This window comes from Plasmodium knowlesi, assembly GCF_000006355.2.
Source record: "Plasmodium knowlesi strain H genome assembly, chromosome: 9".
NCBI lineage: Eukaryota > Apicomplexa > Aconoidasida > Haemosporida > Plasmodiidae > Plasmodium > Plasmodium knowlesi.
In genome coordinates, this window is record NC_011910.2 from 1,339,945 (window position 1) to 1,355,042 (window position 15,098).

At 38.6% G+C, this 15,098-nt stretch overlaps 5 protein-coding genes across 5 annotated transcripts; 4 read left to right on the top strand and 1 right to left on the bottom strand.

Annotated features, from left to right (window-relative positions):
• Positions 1-1,487: 1,487 nt before the first annotated feature.
• On the top strand, positions 1,488-5,921 carry PKNH_0930700 (amino acid transporter, putative; the record flags this gene model as incomplete). The annotated part of the gene is made up of 1 exon (XM_002259295.1): positions 1,488-5,921. The coding sequence occupies one exon, from the start codon at positions 1,488-1,490 to the stop codon at positions 5,919-5,921; it is 4,434 nt and encodes a 1,477-aa protein (XP_002259331.1).
• Positions 5,922-6,167: 246 nt separating this feature from the next.
• Positions 6,168-7,616, bottom strand: PKNH_0930800 (pre-mRNA-splicing factor 38A, putative; the record flags this gene model as incomplete). The annotated part of the gene is made up of 2 exons (XM_002259296.1): positions 6,168-7,243; positions 7,487-7,616. The coding sequence occupies 2 exons, from the start codon at positions 7,614-7,616 to the stop codon at positions 6,168-6,170; spliced, it is 1,206 nt and encodes a 401-aa protein (XP_002259332.1).
• Positions 7,617-8,474: 858 nt separating this feature from the next.
• Positions 8,475-9,485, top strand: PKNH_0930900 (50S ribosomal protein L2, putative; the record flags this gene model as incomplete). The annotated part of the gene is made up of 1 exon (XM_002259297.1): positions 8,475-9,485. The coding sequence occupies one exon, from the start codon at positions 8,475-8,477 to the stop codon at positions 9,483-9,485; it is 1,011 nt and encodes a 336-aa protein (XP_002259333.1).
• Positions 9,486-11,388: 1,903 nt separating this feature from the next.
• On the top strand, positions 11,389-12,165 carry PKNH_0931000 (aquaglyceroporin, putative; the record flags this gene model as incomplete). The annotated part of the gene is made up of 1 exon (XM_002259298.1): positions 11,389-12,165. One exon carries the CDS (start codon positions 11,389-11,391, stop codon positions 12,163-12,165), a length of 777 nt encoding a protein of 258 aa, XP_002259334.1.
• A 1,573-nt stretch (positions 12,166-13,738) lies between these two features.
• PKNH_0931100 (glycine cleavage system H protein, putative) lies at positions 13,739-14,332 on the top strand (the record flags this gene model as incomplete). The annotated part of the gene is made up of 1 exon (XM_002259299.1): positions 13,739-14,332. The coding sequence occupies one exon, from the start codon at positions 13,739-13,741 to the stop codon at positions 14,330-14,332; it is 594 nt and encodes a 197-aa protein (XP_002259335.1).
• Between the last annotated feature and the right edge of the window lie 766 nt (positions 14,333-15,098).

Genomic DNA, 15,098 nt, shown 5'->3' on the forward strand with positions numbered 1-15,098 from the left:
CCCGTAGTATACACTCCGTGTGCAGATTTACCAAAGCGAATGGAGCCCCAAAGAGCGGAAGCAAAATTACTGTTCCAAATTTTGAAACAGAAATGCCAAGTTAATATCTCTCCCGCACTGTGCGTGAAAAAGGGCGTCAATTCAATTTTCCTTATCAATTCTTGCCCATTCTTGATCAGTAAAAGAATAAAAAACGGGCGGTCATATCGTAGCATCGGTGTTATTCTCACCATGGAATAGGGAAGACATGTACACTCTAGATACACTTAAGCGTTCACAGGCTTCTATACAGTATTGCGAAATAGCAATAGTTATTCTTTTACCCTTGCTCCATAGCGTCTTTTTATCATTCCAAATTGTACATCATATAAAAAAAAAAAAATTTTAAGGGGGGGTGAGAAGAAAAAATATTTCTTCATGTGTATTAATATGTACCTTGCGCAAGCTAGGAACGCGGATTTACGAAACATTTACACATTTCTCGTAAAAGTTCATCAAGACAGTTGTACGGTGAAGATCTCACTACCCCATGTGCACTCAACTGTTTGGTCATTGCTCGTCTTGCATCTTTCCTTTGTTCTTCTTTCTCCCTCTTTTCTTCTCTACACGTTATTACTCCATCTTAATGTCTACCTCAGTTTCGTAGCGCATTTGTCACTATTTTGTTTCCACCCCTGAACGTCGCAAAGTAAAAACCTGATGAATTGCTCTACTGAGTGGTGCGAGAAAGTGATTCTCTTCTGTGCTAACCACAATGAGAGAATTTTTTTGAAGTAAAATTTCATCATCATAAATTTTCAGTGCAAGTGTGTTTCCAGGAAGGGGGGGTGGGAGGTACACCTGCGAAGCGCATCAATGGTGTGTGTAAATCAGGTGCACCAAGGCATTTGCATCGGGAGCACAACTCATAAGGGTGTTTTCTTTTACAGCTTCGAGAAAGCAGTTTTACACATGGGTGAGCATTAACAAGGTGTCCATAATGCCCCCCCCCACATGCAATGTTTAAGGAAAAGAATGTACACATAAGCACGTCAAACACGTTTGTAGTATAAACACTTGTAATAAGTGTATAGTAAATTCTCTTCACACTGTCTACTCTGGCACACATACAAAAGTCGCTTGAGACACCACATCCACAGAAATAAAAAATAGAGGGACGTGCAGGAATTGTTCGTGCAAATTTAAAATGAATTGCTAGAAGGGGTGGAAATTTCGAATGGTGTTAAAAGATTGTCTTGTGCTTCCCTCCCCCCCCCCATGGAAAAATGTACAAATTTGCAGCACGTTCATCATATATGCATGGCACGCTGCAGATTAAATTCTTCCATATTTTTTCCCGCTTACAACAACTACCCTGGTGCAAGAAATAAAAAAAAAAAAAAAAAAAAAGAAATCGATAATATTGCAAATCCATTTCAAATGTCTCAATTCTTGGGAGCCTGTTAAAAACCGAATTGAGTAGTATGGAATGAAAGCAAGACGTGCATATGTCTTACATACACATGCATACCTCCGGCAAAGACATACACAGGAGTGATAACTTCCTGCAGTGCTACTGCACACACCAACAAAAAGTCGATAACGAATTATTTGCAGACGTTTCCAAAATGATTACAAGGGAGTACCCCGAAAAAGGGGGAAGGGCCCCAAATGATTCTGTTTACACAGAAAAAAAAAAAAAAAAAAAGCGACAAAAATTCAACACCCCAGGAGGTAAGTATCCAAATGATTTAAAAAATAGCCTCTACAACATGTGCCTCAATTTTGCATACAGTGATATCTATCAAGAATACATAAACAGATTAAGTCTAAATTGTCAGAACAATTGCGATTATGACCAAATAAGGAGAAGCATTTTTATACCTAGAGAGGATTTTTTTAAGTATTATAATTTCCCCTTTTACGACAACAACTTTGAGTTAGAATCAGAACAATTCTATGAAGATGAAATTGGTGCAGACTCTGATGATGATGTTGGCGGTGTGGAGGAGGTTGGGAAGTTTGCTTTGGAGAGATACGATGCTTGGAGGTATAAATCCAGGACTAGTCGAATAAAGAATCTCATACTTGGAATGCCCGATCGTAAAGGGGGTATCCTCTCAAGGGGGAAAGGCAACCATGGGGGGGACGGCGATGGTGATGATACTTTTTACCGAGGAGACCACGACGATGACGAAGACTCAAAATCCTACGCCTCCCAATTCTTTCGAGTTATTAGTCAAAGGAAAAATTGTCAACTGGGAAATGACAACTACCAAAGCAGTGGAGATAACGGGGTGTCCAAATTTCAGAGGAGTCAAGGAATTTTAAGCGAATCGAACAGAGGGGATGAAATCGGAGAGGAGAAAAAGGGATGCCTCGAAAAAGTAAAGAAACAAATTTTCTCATTTTGCAAGAAACTGTATGACTCCAGGGATCCCTCGTTCATGTCCAACTTTAACATTCACTTTTTAAACTACCACGATATTGATAAGAAGAAAATAATGAACGCTTGTAATGAGGACTACATATGCATGGTGCAGAATTTGGCGGAGGTAAAAGGGGACCCCCTCGTTGGAAGATATTACAAGGGCGTCCACATGGTACAGAAGAAACAAGTGCAGGAGAAACAGGTGCAGGAGAAACAGGTGCAGGAGAAACAGGTGCAGGAGAAACAGGTGCAGGAGAAACAGGTGCAGGAGAAACAGGTGCAGGAGAAACAAGTGCAAGAGGAACAGGTGCAGGAGAAGCAAGTGGAAGAGAAACCAGTGCAGAATTGCCAGACGCACCAGAAGGAGTGCACACACACCAGGCGTAGGAAGGATCACTTGAAAGAAGAACGCCAAATGCACGGACAGGTGAAGCACAGTGCGGACGAATTGGAAGATTCCAAACATGAGAACTGGTCGCAAAATAGCCAAAAAGAAGAAAACCAAACAGGTAGCACAACCTCGAATGTGTGCAGTGAACAGTGCGGGCTGCAGATAGAAAGGCACAAAAATGGAAGGAGGGTCGACAAAAAAGTTCGGTTAAGTGGAAGTTGGGAAAAAAAAACAAACGCAGAAGACAAAAGAAACAAATCAAGAGAGCCCAAACGAAGTGCCAGCAAAAATATGAAGCGACTCTGTTCAGAAGAAATTGAAATATATTTTAAAAAAGTTTTAAAAAACGAAATTATAAGTTTTAACCAAAAAAGAATTAATAAGCGAGACAGATGGAGTTCGCTTTGTCAATTTGTTTGTTCGTGCATAGGTGCGTCACTAACAGCGCAATTATACTTAGACATGCCCCCAATCAGCTCCTCTCTTGACTACGTTCTTCTGTTGTTGCTTCTCCTGTTCTGCTACCTATTTATCGGTTTGCCCATTCTTCAAATGGAGTATGCCCTTGGTCAATTATCTCAAGGGTGCATAATTAATGGTTTAAGCTTTTTAAAAAAAAAGTTCAGAGGAGTGGCAATCGCTTCGTTGATCATATCTCTTTGTATACTATCGAGAAGTGCTCATGACACTGTGGACACTGCGATCGTTGTTGTTACGTCGGTGCGAAAAACGTTTCCTTCCAATTTGAACGAATGTGAAGGGATCCCGCTCAGAGGGGATTGTCTCCGGAATGGCAAATGCACCTGGGTGACGACTAACACGGGAAGGAATGGTACCCTTAGGTGGCATTCCCCCGAAAACTTATTCTATCCGGGCCAAGGGTTCGTCCATTTAGATACACAAATCAGAAGTAAACAGCAGGGGTTCATTCTGAGTGAAATTACTCCCACACGGGATCACTGCACATCCGATGCCATTTCGGAGTTGCACCATTTCTTCTCCAAAGAAGTAAAGTTAGCATGGAGAATCGGGGCGCTTTTCTTAATTACATTCACTTTGTATTTCCTGCTAAGGGTAGAGGGAATGTGTCTAACGCAATGCCTGCAGTATACATTTTTCCTCCTCTTCCTTGTAGCGCTTTTTCAAATTTTTGTCCTTTCCTACCAATTGAAGTCAAACAGGTCGTTCGATATCAATGGAGAAGGGGCCCACCATAAAGACGGGGTAACCAATAGAAGTATATTTTTCAGCACTGACTATTTCCTTTACCTAAATTTTGAAGTTATTGCAAAAGTATGTACCCTGGTATTGGTATCCCTAAATTGCAGTACAGGAATTAACTACCTGTTTTCTTCCTACAGTAATATTGGCGATAACCTTTTTGTATCTGCATGGTATGTCGTGTTGGGATCCTTCGTCGGGATCTCCATTCACATCGTACATTACTACGTGTGCGTACATCGGTTGCGTAGTGATCCCACTGGGAGAGGAACCATTGACATAATGATACCACCAAGGTATGATGGATCACCTGAGGGCATTTGCTCTCTTCATGATTTGTTTTCCAAAAAAGGAGAATCAATTAACAATTTCATCGTTTATATGGCTTCTCTATCAAAAGTGAAATTCCCAAATATGATGACCTTCACCTACTTCCTCTGTTCCTTCCTGGCCCTACTTACATCCTCTGCTCTCCATTTGAAGGGGATAATACTGGTCTTAAAGGAGAGTAGAAAGTTTAAAGGCATTAAAAAGAAGGTTATAACATTGTTTGTGATTGTGGGATATTTCCTTTTAGGGCTATTTAATTTGTCTCCTTCTGGATACAACACAAATTTAATTATGAAATATGCCATGTCCAGTTGTGTGTATCTGTTTGTGGTATTTGCTCAAGTGGTTTGCGTTGCATGGACTTATGCGTCTAAACGGGGAGGACGCATAATAAGTGGTTCTCCTACTTCAAAAAAAAAAGAACGTATTTTTTCTTGCCAATCAATATTTTGCCTCTTCATTGCGATGTGGGTGGTATCTCCATTTATCCTATACCTCCACAGGTATATATTTCCCAATTTTTTTCTTTTTTCATTTGGATTAGTTCTTCTGGTGAGTGCACTTCTGTTTGTGTGTGTGAATGCCTTTTTTATTTACATTGCCAATTTGAATATGAGACTGAGGGAGAAGCTCTATCTGTTGTACATCTTTAACGTGGACACTTTAAGGATCAGGCTGAACAGAATTTTGCATGGAAGAAGGAGAACGTACGATTTCGAAAAAAGGGAAGAACATCCCTTTGCAGTTTTCCTTTTCCAAAAGTTGACAATTCATTGGTGTTTCTTAACGAAGTTTTTTATTCCACAAATTTTACTTACCATCGTTTTGAGCAATGTACTGTACAATGTTCATCTTTGCCTCGACAGGGGGACGACAGTTGTGAGGCACCACTCCTCTAATCCGTATGCGCCTTTCTCACAGGAAGAATCATCTGTCCATCCATACCTACGGACCGCTTCGTATGGTAAAGATGGATCTGCCAATTCGGATCCTTTCTCAATCGGAGCATCCATCGCAGCGGGGAGAAGTTCCAAAGGGGAAGTTATCTTCGAGGAGACTTATCAAGCTGTATTCACAAACACCGCACCAAAAAGAGAAGCAAATAATATTAGGGACAGAAAATCGGGGAGGTTTTTCTGGGCCTGCGCACAACTCATCGTTATGATAGTAGCAATATTGCTTACCTTGTTCATTTCGCTCCTCACCTTTGTAAGGCCAAACAAAATGAACTATCTTGCGTGTGCCCCCACCAACACCTGGAACATTAGCGATGTGGACTTTAAGCGAATGAACCCTGTGAACCATGCCTACACAAGACGCATATACTTTTTTGAGGAAGTTTTTCCCATCGAGAGAATTATGCCTGATTATGTCTGGACGCATATAAGTAAACACATAGAGAAGCCTCACCCAGTTACACCATTACAAGGGGATGATCAAAAGGACGACACGATATATGACAAGAGCTTTTCTTACTTAAACAAAAATGACTTTGAAAATTATATCGTTAATTTAATCGATCGGGGGTCCAAATTGAGTCACTTTTCAGACATAAAAAGGCAGAACTAGAGTTTTGTTCTATCCCTTTTACACGTTCTTTTTTTTTTTTTTCTTTTTTTTTTTTTTTCCCCTACTTCGATATATGTGCCGCCTACCCTCTGTGGGTGCTCAAGCAGCTGCTCACTTTTTGCAAAAAATATAAAAGTGACACAAAAAAAAAAAAAAAAAAAAAATTAAAATATATAGAGTACACATATCGTGTGCAACAAAAAAGGGAACAAATGCGAGTGAGGCGAATAATGCGAATGAGGATATTCATTGGAGCGGATTCAGGCCTAACTCCTTCCTGATTTTGTTCCATCGCTCTACAGACAATGCATCATCCTTTTTATTTTCCTCGACATCAGAATCGCCTTTTTTCTTCCTTTCTTTTTCTTGCTTTTGCTTTTTCTTCCTTTCCTTTTCCTGCCTTTCCTTATCCCTCCTTTCCCTTTTCCTCCTTTCCTTTTTTTTTATTTTCTCTTTATCCGAGTCTTCACGCTCGTATCGCCTCTTCCTCTCTCTCCTGCGTGTCTCGGGCGATTCACTCGTGGAGTAGTTTTTTCGCCCTTCTGCAGAGTGTCTTTTTTTTTTGTGCCTCCTGTGTTCAGTTCGTTTGTTTTCTCCCCGTTTTCTTTTCTCTCTATCTTGATCGCGGGAGTAGCTCCGATCCGTATCCGTATCTCGATCGCGGCTTTCCCTGTCCCTGCGCCTCTGTCTACCTCTTTCCCAGTACCCATATCTCTCTTTCCTTTTTATCCTCTCCACATGGCCACCACCTCCCGATCCATAGCCACTACTTGGGGTGCTATTTCCCCCCCGATTCTTCCCCCACTTTTCATAGCCCCCACCAGGGGGATCATCGCCTCTTTCCTTGGCTTGATTCTCAAACAGTTCATTGCCTGAGGAAATATTTAGCAACTCCTTATAGTAGTCCAAATTAACCTTCTCTAGTAAATTATTATCTTCCAATACTTGTCTCTTTGTGAGGCTTGGAAAATCAACGTCCAAAAAGTTATTCATAACTAAACAGTTATCCACAAATACATCCATGTAAATTTTTTCGAAGGTGCCATTTTGCAACCTAATTCTCATTTTCCTGTAATCAAATAAAATGGGTTCTAGATACCGATATATTTCTAGGCTCTTTCCAATCAATCTAAGGTAGAAAATGCCTAGAGCTCTTAAATAAATAAATTCTTCATTTTTTATATACTCGTAGATTATATCTTTGTCTGGTTGTATTTGTAGCAACTTCAGCACTAAGCAGAGGAACCGAGTTGGTTTTCTGTTTCCTCCGTAGGTTCCTCCAACGTACTTTAGGTTCACCGCCTGGTCGATAATTGATTCGGCTGCAAAGGGGACAAGCAAAAAAAAAAAAAAAAAAAAAAAAAAGGGACACACGTGTTGGTGAGGAAGAGCACCATACATAAACGCATTTGCATATTTACACGCACATTTGCATTTAGATTCACATGATAGCTCTGTACTGCACCCGTTGTGGTCCTTTTCCCCTTATCATTGGACGAAGAAGGATATCATCTAAACGGTTGCAAAGTACAAGTGATTAACAGGAGGGCGCAATTTAAACGTACATGTGAGGGCAAAGCATTTCTCCTTCCAGTAGGGGCTCTCATATATTTTGCTCCGTATAATATTCGATATTAAGTACTGCGGATTGGAGCCAAAGATTTTGATGGCGCTGATGTCCGTCCGGTTGGCCATTTCATCTAACTTTTTTTGTCTCTACGTAGTATTCCTAGATAGAATGCACACAACATCATACGGCAACTTGGTTATATATGAAGAAAAAAAAAAAAAGGGTCTGGAACAGTTCTATAGCTGCTTGGGTAGGATTCATCAGGGGTTATTAAAATGGGGTGATGCTGGTGGTATTTTTGTAACCATTGGAATTCTGCTGAGTTTTTTCATTCTATGCGTCGTGCCATTCGTACTGCATATATGTATATTTTATATATAAATGTATAGGGGCTAATTTAGGTAGATGCCCTTTTGTATGCAGGATTCCTCTCTTCACTTATTTTTATGCCTGTGGTGAAGAATCCCGCGTATGGCGTTTTCTCCCATGTTTCATTTTAGCGTTATCATTTTTGCTTTAGCCATTTATTGCGTTGTACGCTACGCTATCTTACCAGGTCGGTTTTTTTTTTTTTTTTTTTTTTTTTTTTATAACTTTTGCACGTGCCTTCTATTAAGCGCGGCTTATTCTGAAAAAAAAAAAAAAAAAAAAATGCGCCCTCCTTGGAACGCCCGAGCGGAGGTCGCGCAGGATGCACGTATGTATATAGTCATATGTACGCATGCACATGTTCGTACCTTCGTGGGATATTTTTTTTTCGAGGCAAGTAAAAACCGAGGTACGGAAATTTTCTCAGCAATTGAAAAAGTTAACCCGCTGCACAAGTTAATGTGTTCCTCCTTTGTTGGTTCTCCAACTCCTTCACTTTTACATGTATGCATGGCGGCCCCGAAATATGTGCCACGCCATGGTACGCATCACACCAAATTAAACCCTTTTGGGAAAAGGGGATCCTAAAGTTTACACCTGCGCACATCACCTTAATGAACAGAACAACCGTGGGGGGAATACTACTCCCCCCCTATGCGCTTATTAGAAGGTGCTTCGCCAACATGTACTCTCCAAATATGAAGAGAAACATACCCGAGTATATAGACTTTGAAACCTTTTTCCCTAAGAAGGAAATTAAGCCAGATGTTTTGACTGCCTTCACGATGGCAAAGCAACAGAGGCTAGAAAAGCTTCTGGAAAATAATCCCCTAGTATTGTACAAAGGGAGAGTACTGAAAAAATTATCATGCCCTAGGATCAAAAATTCAGGGAGAAATAATGTCGGGAAAATCACAACACGACATAGAGGAGGGGGACATGTACAAAGGTTAAGATTTATTGACTTTAAAAGGTCGAGGAAGGATATCTATAGCACTGTATTAAGAATAGAATATGACCCATCTAGAAGTGCACATATAGCTTTAGTACAGTATGAGGACGGGGTATTGTCCTACATTTTGGCTCCTCTATTGTTAAGGCCTGGAGATAAAATTATTGCAAGTAAATATGCAAATATCAACCCTGGGAATTCCCTCCCTTTGAAGAATATCCCTGTGGGGACCATCATTCACAATCTTGAAATGAGACCAGGGGCAGGTGGCCAATTAATACGAGCAGCTGGTACTTATGCCACAGTACTGAGTAAAGACAACCAATATGCAACGATAAAATTGAAATCAACGGAAATTCGAAAATTCCCACTGGAATGTTGGGCAACTATTGGCCAAGTCTCTAATTTGGAAAGACACATGCGCATTTTAGGCAAAGCGGGAGTGAACAGATGGCTTGGCAAAAGGCCTGTTGTTAGGGGAGTTGCCATGAATCCTTCCAAGCATCCGCATGGAGGAGGAACAAGTAAGAAACACACCAAAAGACCAAAGTGCTCACTCTGGGGAAAATGCAGAGATGGGTTTAAGACACGAAGTAAGAAGAAGCCACTCGGATTAATTATTAGGAGGAATATTTGTGGCCGCTTGCAGAAGAAGTATGGTGTTACGGCGTGATTTGCAGTTTGGGTGGAAGCCCGCGCGCGGTAGAATTTCCGTGAGTGTACATCAAATAGAAGGTGATCTCATTCATGTGCACATTGAATCATTTTGAAGAAGCGCGCTTGGAAAATGTCATGAGGGGTGGAAAAATTGAACCCACTTTCGCCCGAGTCAGAAGACCCCCATTTTGTGCATCTTCCTTTTTATGCATTTGTAGACGGTCATCCCTGTAATATGCTTCGTTTCATCAAGAGTAAGAAAATGAATCCCCCAATTGGCACAAAAAAAAGAGTTATCAGATCGGTGCCTATTTTGCAAAGAACCTTGCGCTGATGTGTCATACAAGTACACACGGGGGGAAACAGTGCACACTTGGAAAAGTGTTTATGTCCTGTTTAGATGAACTAATCACCGCAGTATGTAGCACGAGAATATCCCCTCAGTGGTCCATCATTTTTGCACCTATTAGCCAATGAAATATGCCAAGTCGGAAAATGTGAAAGGAATATATATTTTTTTTTTTTTTTACGTACCAATTCAAGCACAAAATGATATTTCTTTTTTTTTTTCGAGGGGGGCCCACATGGACAACACTTTTTTTTTTTTTCCGCCTATCAAACTGCCAGTATGAAAAAAAAAAATAAAATAAAATAATTGTTCATGGTGGATATGCAGATTTTACCTTTTTTTCCCACTTAAACGCTCCTTTCTCTTTCCCTCCCTACATAAAAGACATGTTACACGAAAATGAAATAACCCTGTTTGTTTCAAAATTATAAGCGTAAATTTTCCTTCTCTGAGGGGAAAAAAAAGTGTTGCCTTTTTGGCATGACCTGTTCGAGTAAACATAAGACGGAATGAATTTTTTTTTAATTGTGGTAGGCAATTCCTCACGTGCAGTCAAACTATACATGATGCTGCAAAGTGCATTTTTGAATTTCAGTGTTGGGACTGCGCGATGTTAGTCTTTTCGTGTCGGATGGGCGAGCAAGTTGTGTACGCGCATAATTTTAGCGCATTTTTACTTTTTTTTTCATACGAATTCCCCCAGATTTGAATGTGCAAATTCGTTGGGGTACGCCATAGGCGATCCCAAAACGCGAACATGATGTACATTTTTAAAAAGTTGTAAAAAAATACAACGGAAATTTTTGTGATAATACAATGAAAAAATGGGAAAAGAAACAAAATAGCATTTTATTAATTTCCTTGATTGTCCTTTTCCATCGCATTTTCATTTGCACGCACGAGTGAACTCATTTGAGCATAGGTGCATTTATAAAGTGTGTAATACTATAAGCGGGGGGAGAGACATTTTGGGGGGAAATTGGCACCTCCGTGACATGCGTTTCGCATGAGGGGGAAATATCCAAATCTCTTTTAACACACACATGCGGATGAGCGGGTCCGATTTAATTTCCCGCCTTGTGTGTATTACACTCGAGGAGAAGAAGAGACGCCGAATGCATTTGAATATGCATAATATAATATGCGTAATAACATGGAATGTTGTAAACATATGTATACATAACACATACAGGCAGATTTTTAACAAAACGCCAAGATTTGTTCCATTCTTTGACCAGTGGATCCTTTATACCCTAAAAAATGCAACAACCTCTTCCCATTTTAACCTTATATTTTTAACTAATTTTTTCTTTTTTTTTCCGATTTTTTCAAATTAAAATTTTTTTTTTTTTTTTTTTTTTCCCAGTCTGCTTTTATACCCTTGCGGAAATTTTTTTTACATATTGCACAATTTTTACTTCCCATATATTAAGTTTTTTTCCTTTTTCCCCAGAATTTTGCCAACTATATATTTTTCCCCTTCACTTTATAATTTCCTTCTTTTTTAAATTTTAAATTGAAATTAAAATTGAAGTTGAAATTAAAATTGAAATTGCAAGTTCCGTACAAAATGCAAGTCCAGTCGTTCAATCCCATGGTCAGGGAATTCTTGGGAGAATTCTTGGGGACATTTGTCCTAATGTTCCTGGGGGAAGGTGCCACAGCAAATTACCACACAGTGAAGAATAAGGATGATTGGCTTCGACTATGTATAGGATGGAGTTTGGGTGTATTTTTTGGCATTCTGACAGCAGCCAAATTAAGTGGCGCACATTTGAATTTTGCTGTGACTGTAGGTTTTGCCACGATTAAAAAATTTGATTATAAGAAAATACCACTATATTTTGTAGCGCAACTTTTGGGGGCATTTTCAGCAACAGCATCTGTCTATGCACTATACTACGGCTTTGTCAACAACAAAAGCATCCCAGAGTTTGCGTGGGAAACAGGGAAAAACGAATTTATAGGCTATACCAGTGCCTTCATGCACGAATTAGTACTAACAGGCATTTTACTGCTGGTGATATTACTAGTGATTGATGAAAACGTATGTGGACATTTTAATGTTTTAAAACTCAGTGCCGTAGTTGGATTAACCATCTTATGCATAGGTTTAAGCTTTGGTGGAAATACCGGATTTGCCCTTAACCCGTCAAGAGATTTAGGCGCCAGATTACTTTCCCTAGTAGCCTACGGATCCGAAGCCTTCACAAAAGATAAGTGTTATTTTTTTGTTCCGCTTTTAGCCCCAATTGTTGGATCAGTAATTGTTTGCCAGCTTTACGATAAGCTAATTGGTCCCTTAATTGAAGCGGCCAGCACCGATAAAGGAGGCGTAGAGGTGTAACACACTGTGCTATGTGGAGGAAGTGCTGAAAACTTTTGCCACAAAAAAGCAAAATAACGAGGAGCCATAATTTTTCCGAACAATTGATTGCACATAATTGGAAATTCTTCCTCCCTGCATACATACGCGTAAGCACCCTTTGTAGTATTTATTTTATGCTACAGTTTTGTTACGCGTCCTCTTTAACGACGTTGTTTTTGAAACAAGTCATTTCGCTTTTTATCTTTAAAAATAATTTTTCTATTTTTCCAAAACGTAGGAACGCTGCACATTAGTGGTGTTACCTTAAATGATAAAATTAATTCTTTAAGCATCACGTGTGTGTACATACCTTCCGTGTGCATGTATGATCGAGTGTTCGATTCATTTCATGCGACCACTTACATAAATACATATGCACTTTAATGTAGGACCCGTTTTGGAAGATTTCATTGCATTTGTAGCTTTAATTTTTTTTTTTTTTTTTTTTTTTTTTTTTTTTTTTTTTTTTACGTCTCCACATGTACGCTTTAATAGGTCATACTGCAGCAAATGTAATATAAGTATACTATATAGATGTTTTGTAAATTCATAGCGTATTATCCTTTTTTTTTTTTTTTTTTTTTCCTTGCATATTGGAATTATCATAAAAGCATTATCGTGAAATGTAAGAACTTACGTGATAAGTTTTAAAAACTGTTGTAATGCTTTTAAATGAAACGACAACCCTGTGGTGAAGAGAGTGCACGTGCAAGCTCGCTTAAGAGCGGCCAACATGTGTATGCGGCCTGATATTTTTAGAGAAGGGCAGAAGATATAGTGCAGAACGAATGTCTAAGTGTCTTCTGCCATTGGTTTCAAGTCATATGAAAGGAGGCAAACCTGGCCAATTATTTAAAATATTTTATTACGAGATCTTCCCCCCACAAGATATATGTTCCATCATTAGGATGACTTCCATTTTGCTATGTTCCTAGGGGCGATCCTTTTTTTGCGTATTTTTAATCACCCACAAAATTAACACCACCTTTCGCAGTTTAATGCATTATTTTGCCTATGGAATATTAACAAAAAAAAAAAAAAAAATGGGCATTCTATAACATGTACTAATATTGGCCAGTTTTTATATGCACTTAAATATGAGATGAAACGAAATGGCCCAAATAAAATAGTGCATATTAATTTACAACAGCAAAGCAAATATAACGATTCAAAGAATTTTTAGGAAGCACGCCATTCTAAAAAAAAAAAAAAAAAAGAACAACTTTGCTAGGATAAATATAAAAATGTGAATTAAATGGGCTAATTTTTTATTTGTCAAAATTTTTGACGCAATTCATTGTTCCGCTAAGCTGTGCGGAAAGAAAAATCAAGCAAAGGACTTGCATTTTATTTCGAATTAAGTACATACGTTATAGGTGTTTTCACGTAAGTGTATCGCCATTTTGGTGTTGAAAAAAGGTAGTATATTTTTGCTTTCAGAAGTGCTTCACCTCTTTGCCGCTTTGTCATTTTTATTTGTGTTTTTCTTTTTTTTTTTTTTTTTTTTTCCGTCTCACCTTTTGAACGTTTAAAAAGCATGTTCGCGCAAAAAATGTTGCTGCTTAAAAGACCTTTCCTCCCTGCGCGAGTTGCCCCCCTCTGCGCGCAACGGAAGGTGAGCAGACTCATTACGTATTATACAAAGTCACATGAATACATCAAAATAAATGATGAAGACTTGACCGAATTGAAAAAGAAAAATAACGTAAAATGCAAAATAGGCATTAGCAATTATGGAACAGAAAAATTGGGGGAAATCGTGTATATTGATATTTCGCAGAACATAAATGAGTACGTAAAGAAGGGGGAGTGTATCGCAACGGTTGAGAGTGTTAAAAGCGTGGGGGATGTGTATACCCCCATCAGTGGCCAAATTGTCGACATCAATAACGAAATAGTCGACAACGTAAATTTAATGAACGGAAATTCGGAAAGCGATGGGTGGATTTTGGAACTGCTGACCAACGATGTGAATGAGAAGGAAATAATGAGCTTCTCCGAATATAAGAAAATGTGCGAAGAAGAAGAGCAAAGGGAAGCAACGAAAATACAACAGAGTGAACGGGATTGTCTAGAGGAAAAAAACAAAAATAAAATTTTCGATTTGAACGACATTAAGAACATTGAAGAGAAGACGAAAAAATAACCCATAAGAATTGAACAACAACATGTTGTCTGCAACGAATTGGTTTATCTTCCCTTACACCTCGTTGGATGGCATCCCATCTATGTGTAAATCAGTGTGGATATAGCGGGCCAAAAAATTGAAAGAGCTGTACGCAAATCTGTGGGTAGAAGGAAGTAGCCATTACCTTCAGCTATAAAACAATTTGTCTGTAAAATAATAAAAAAAATAAACTATCCAAAATTGCTCATTTCAAAATTGTTCATTTCAAAATTGTTCATTTCAAAATTTTGTTCATAAAAAAAAAAAAAATTGTAATATGAGACACATTTCGAAATAACTGCAGAAAAATATGTCTTTTTTTTTTTTACAGTTTTTCAAATGGGACCGTTGTAGTTTTTTTTCATTTTAGTAGGTTGTATTTCTTTATCTTTTTGTTATCAAGAGAATAAGCGCGATTAAGAGCGATATATATGATGCTTATAGCTATTTGCAGAAGTCTGCCGCGGGGGGCACCTCAAATAATGGCCAATATGGCAACCGCTATTTTGTTTATTTTCATTATTATTATATTATTATTTTTATTTTTATTTTTTTTCTCGTGTCTTACAGTTTTTAAATGGTGTCACATTTTTTTTTTTTTTTTCTTTTTTTTGTGTTGTGATACTTTTAAAAAACGCCAGTTTGTGTATTTTTAAATAAAACTTGCGAAAATGATGTCCTATTTTATTTGCTTCAAAAGAATGGAGAATTATAATTTCACCTGGAAAAACGAATTAAAGAGGTC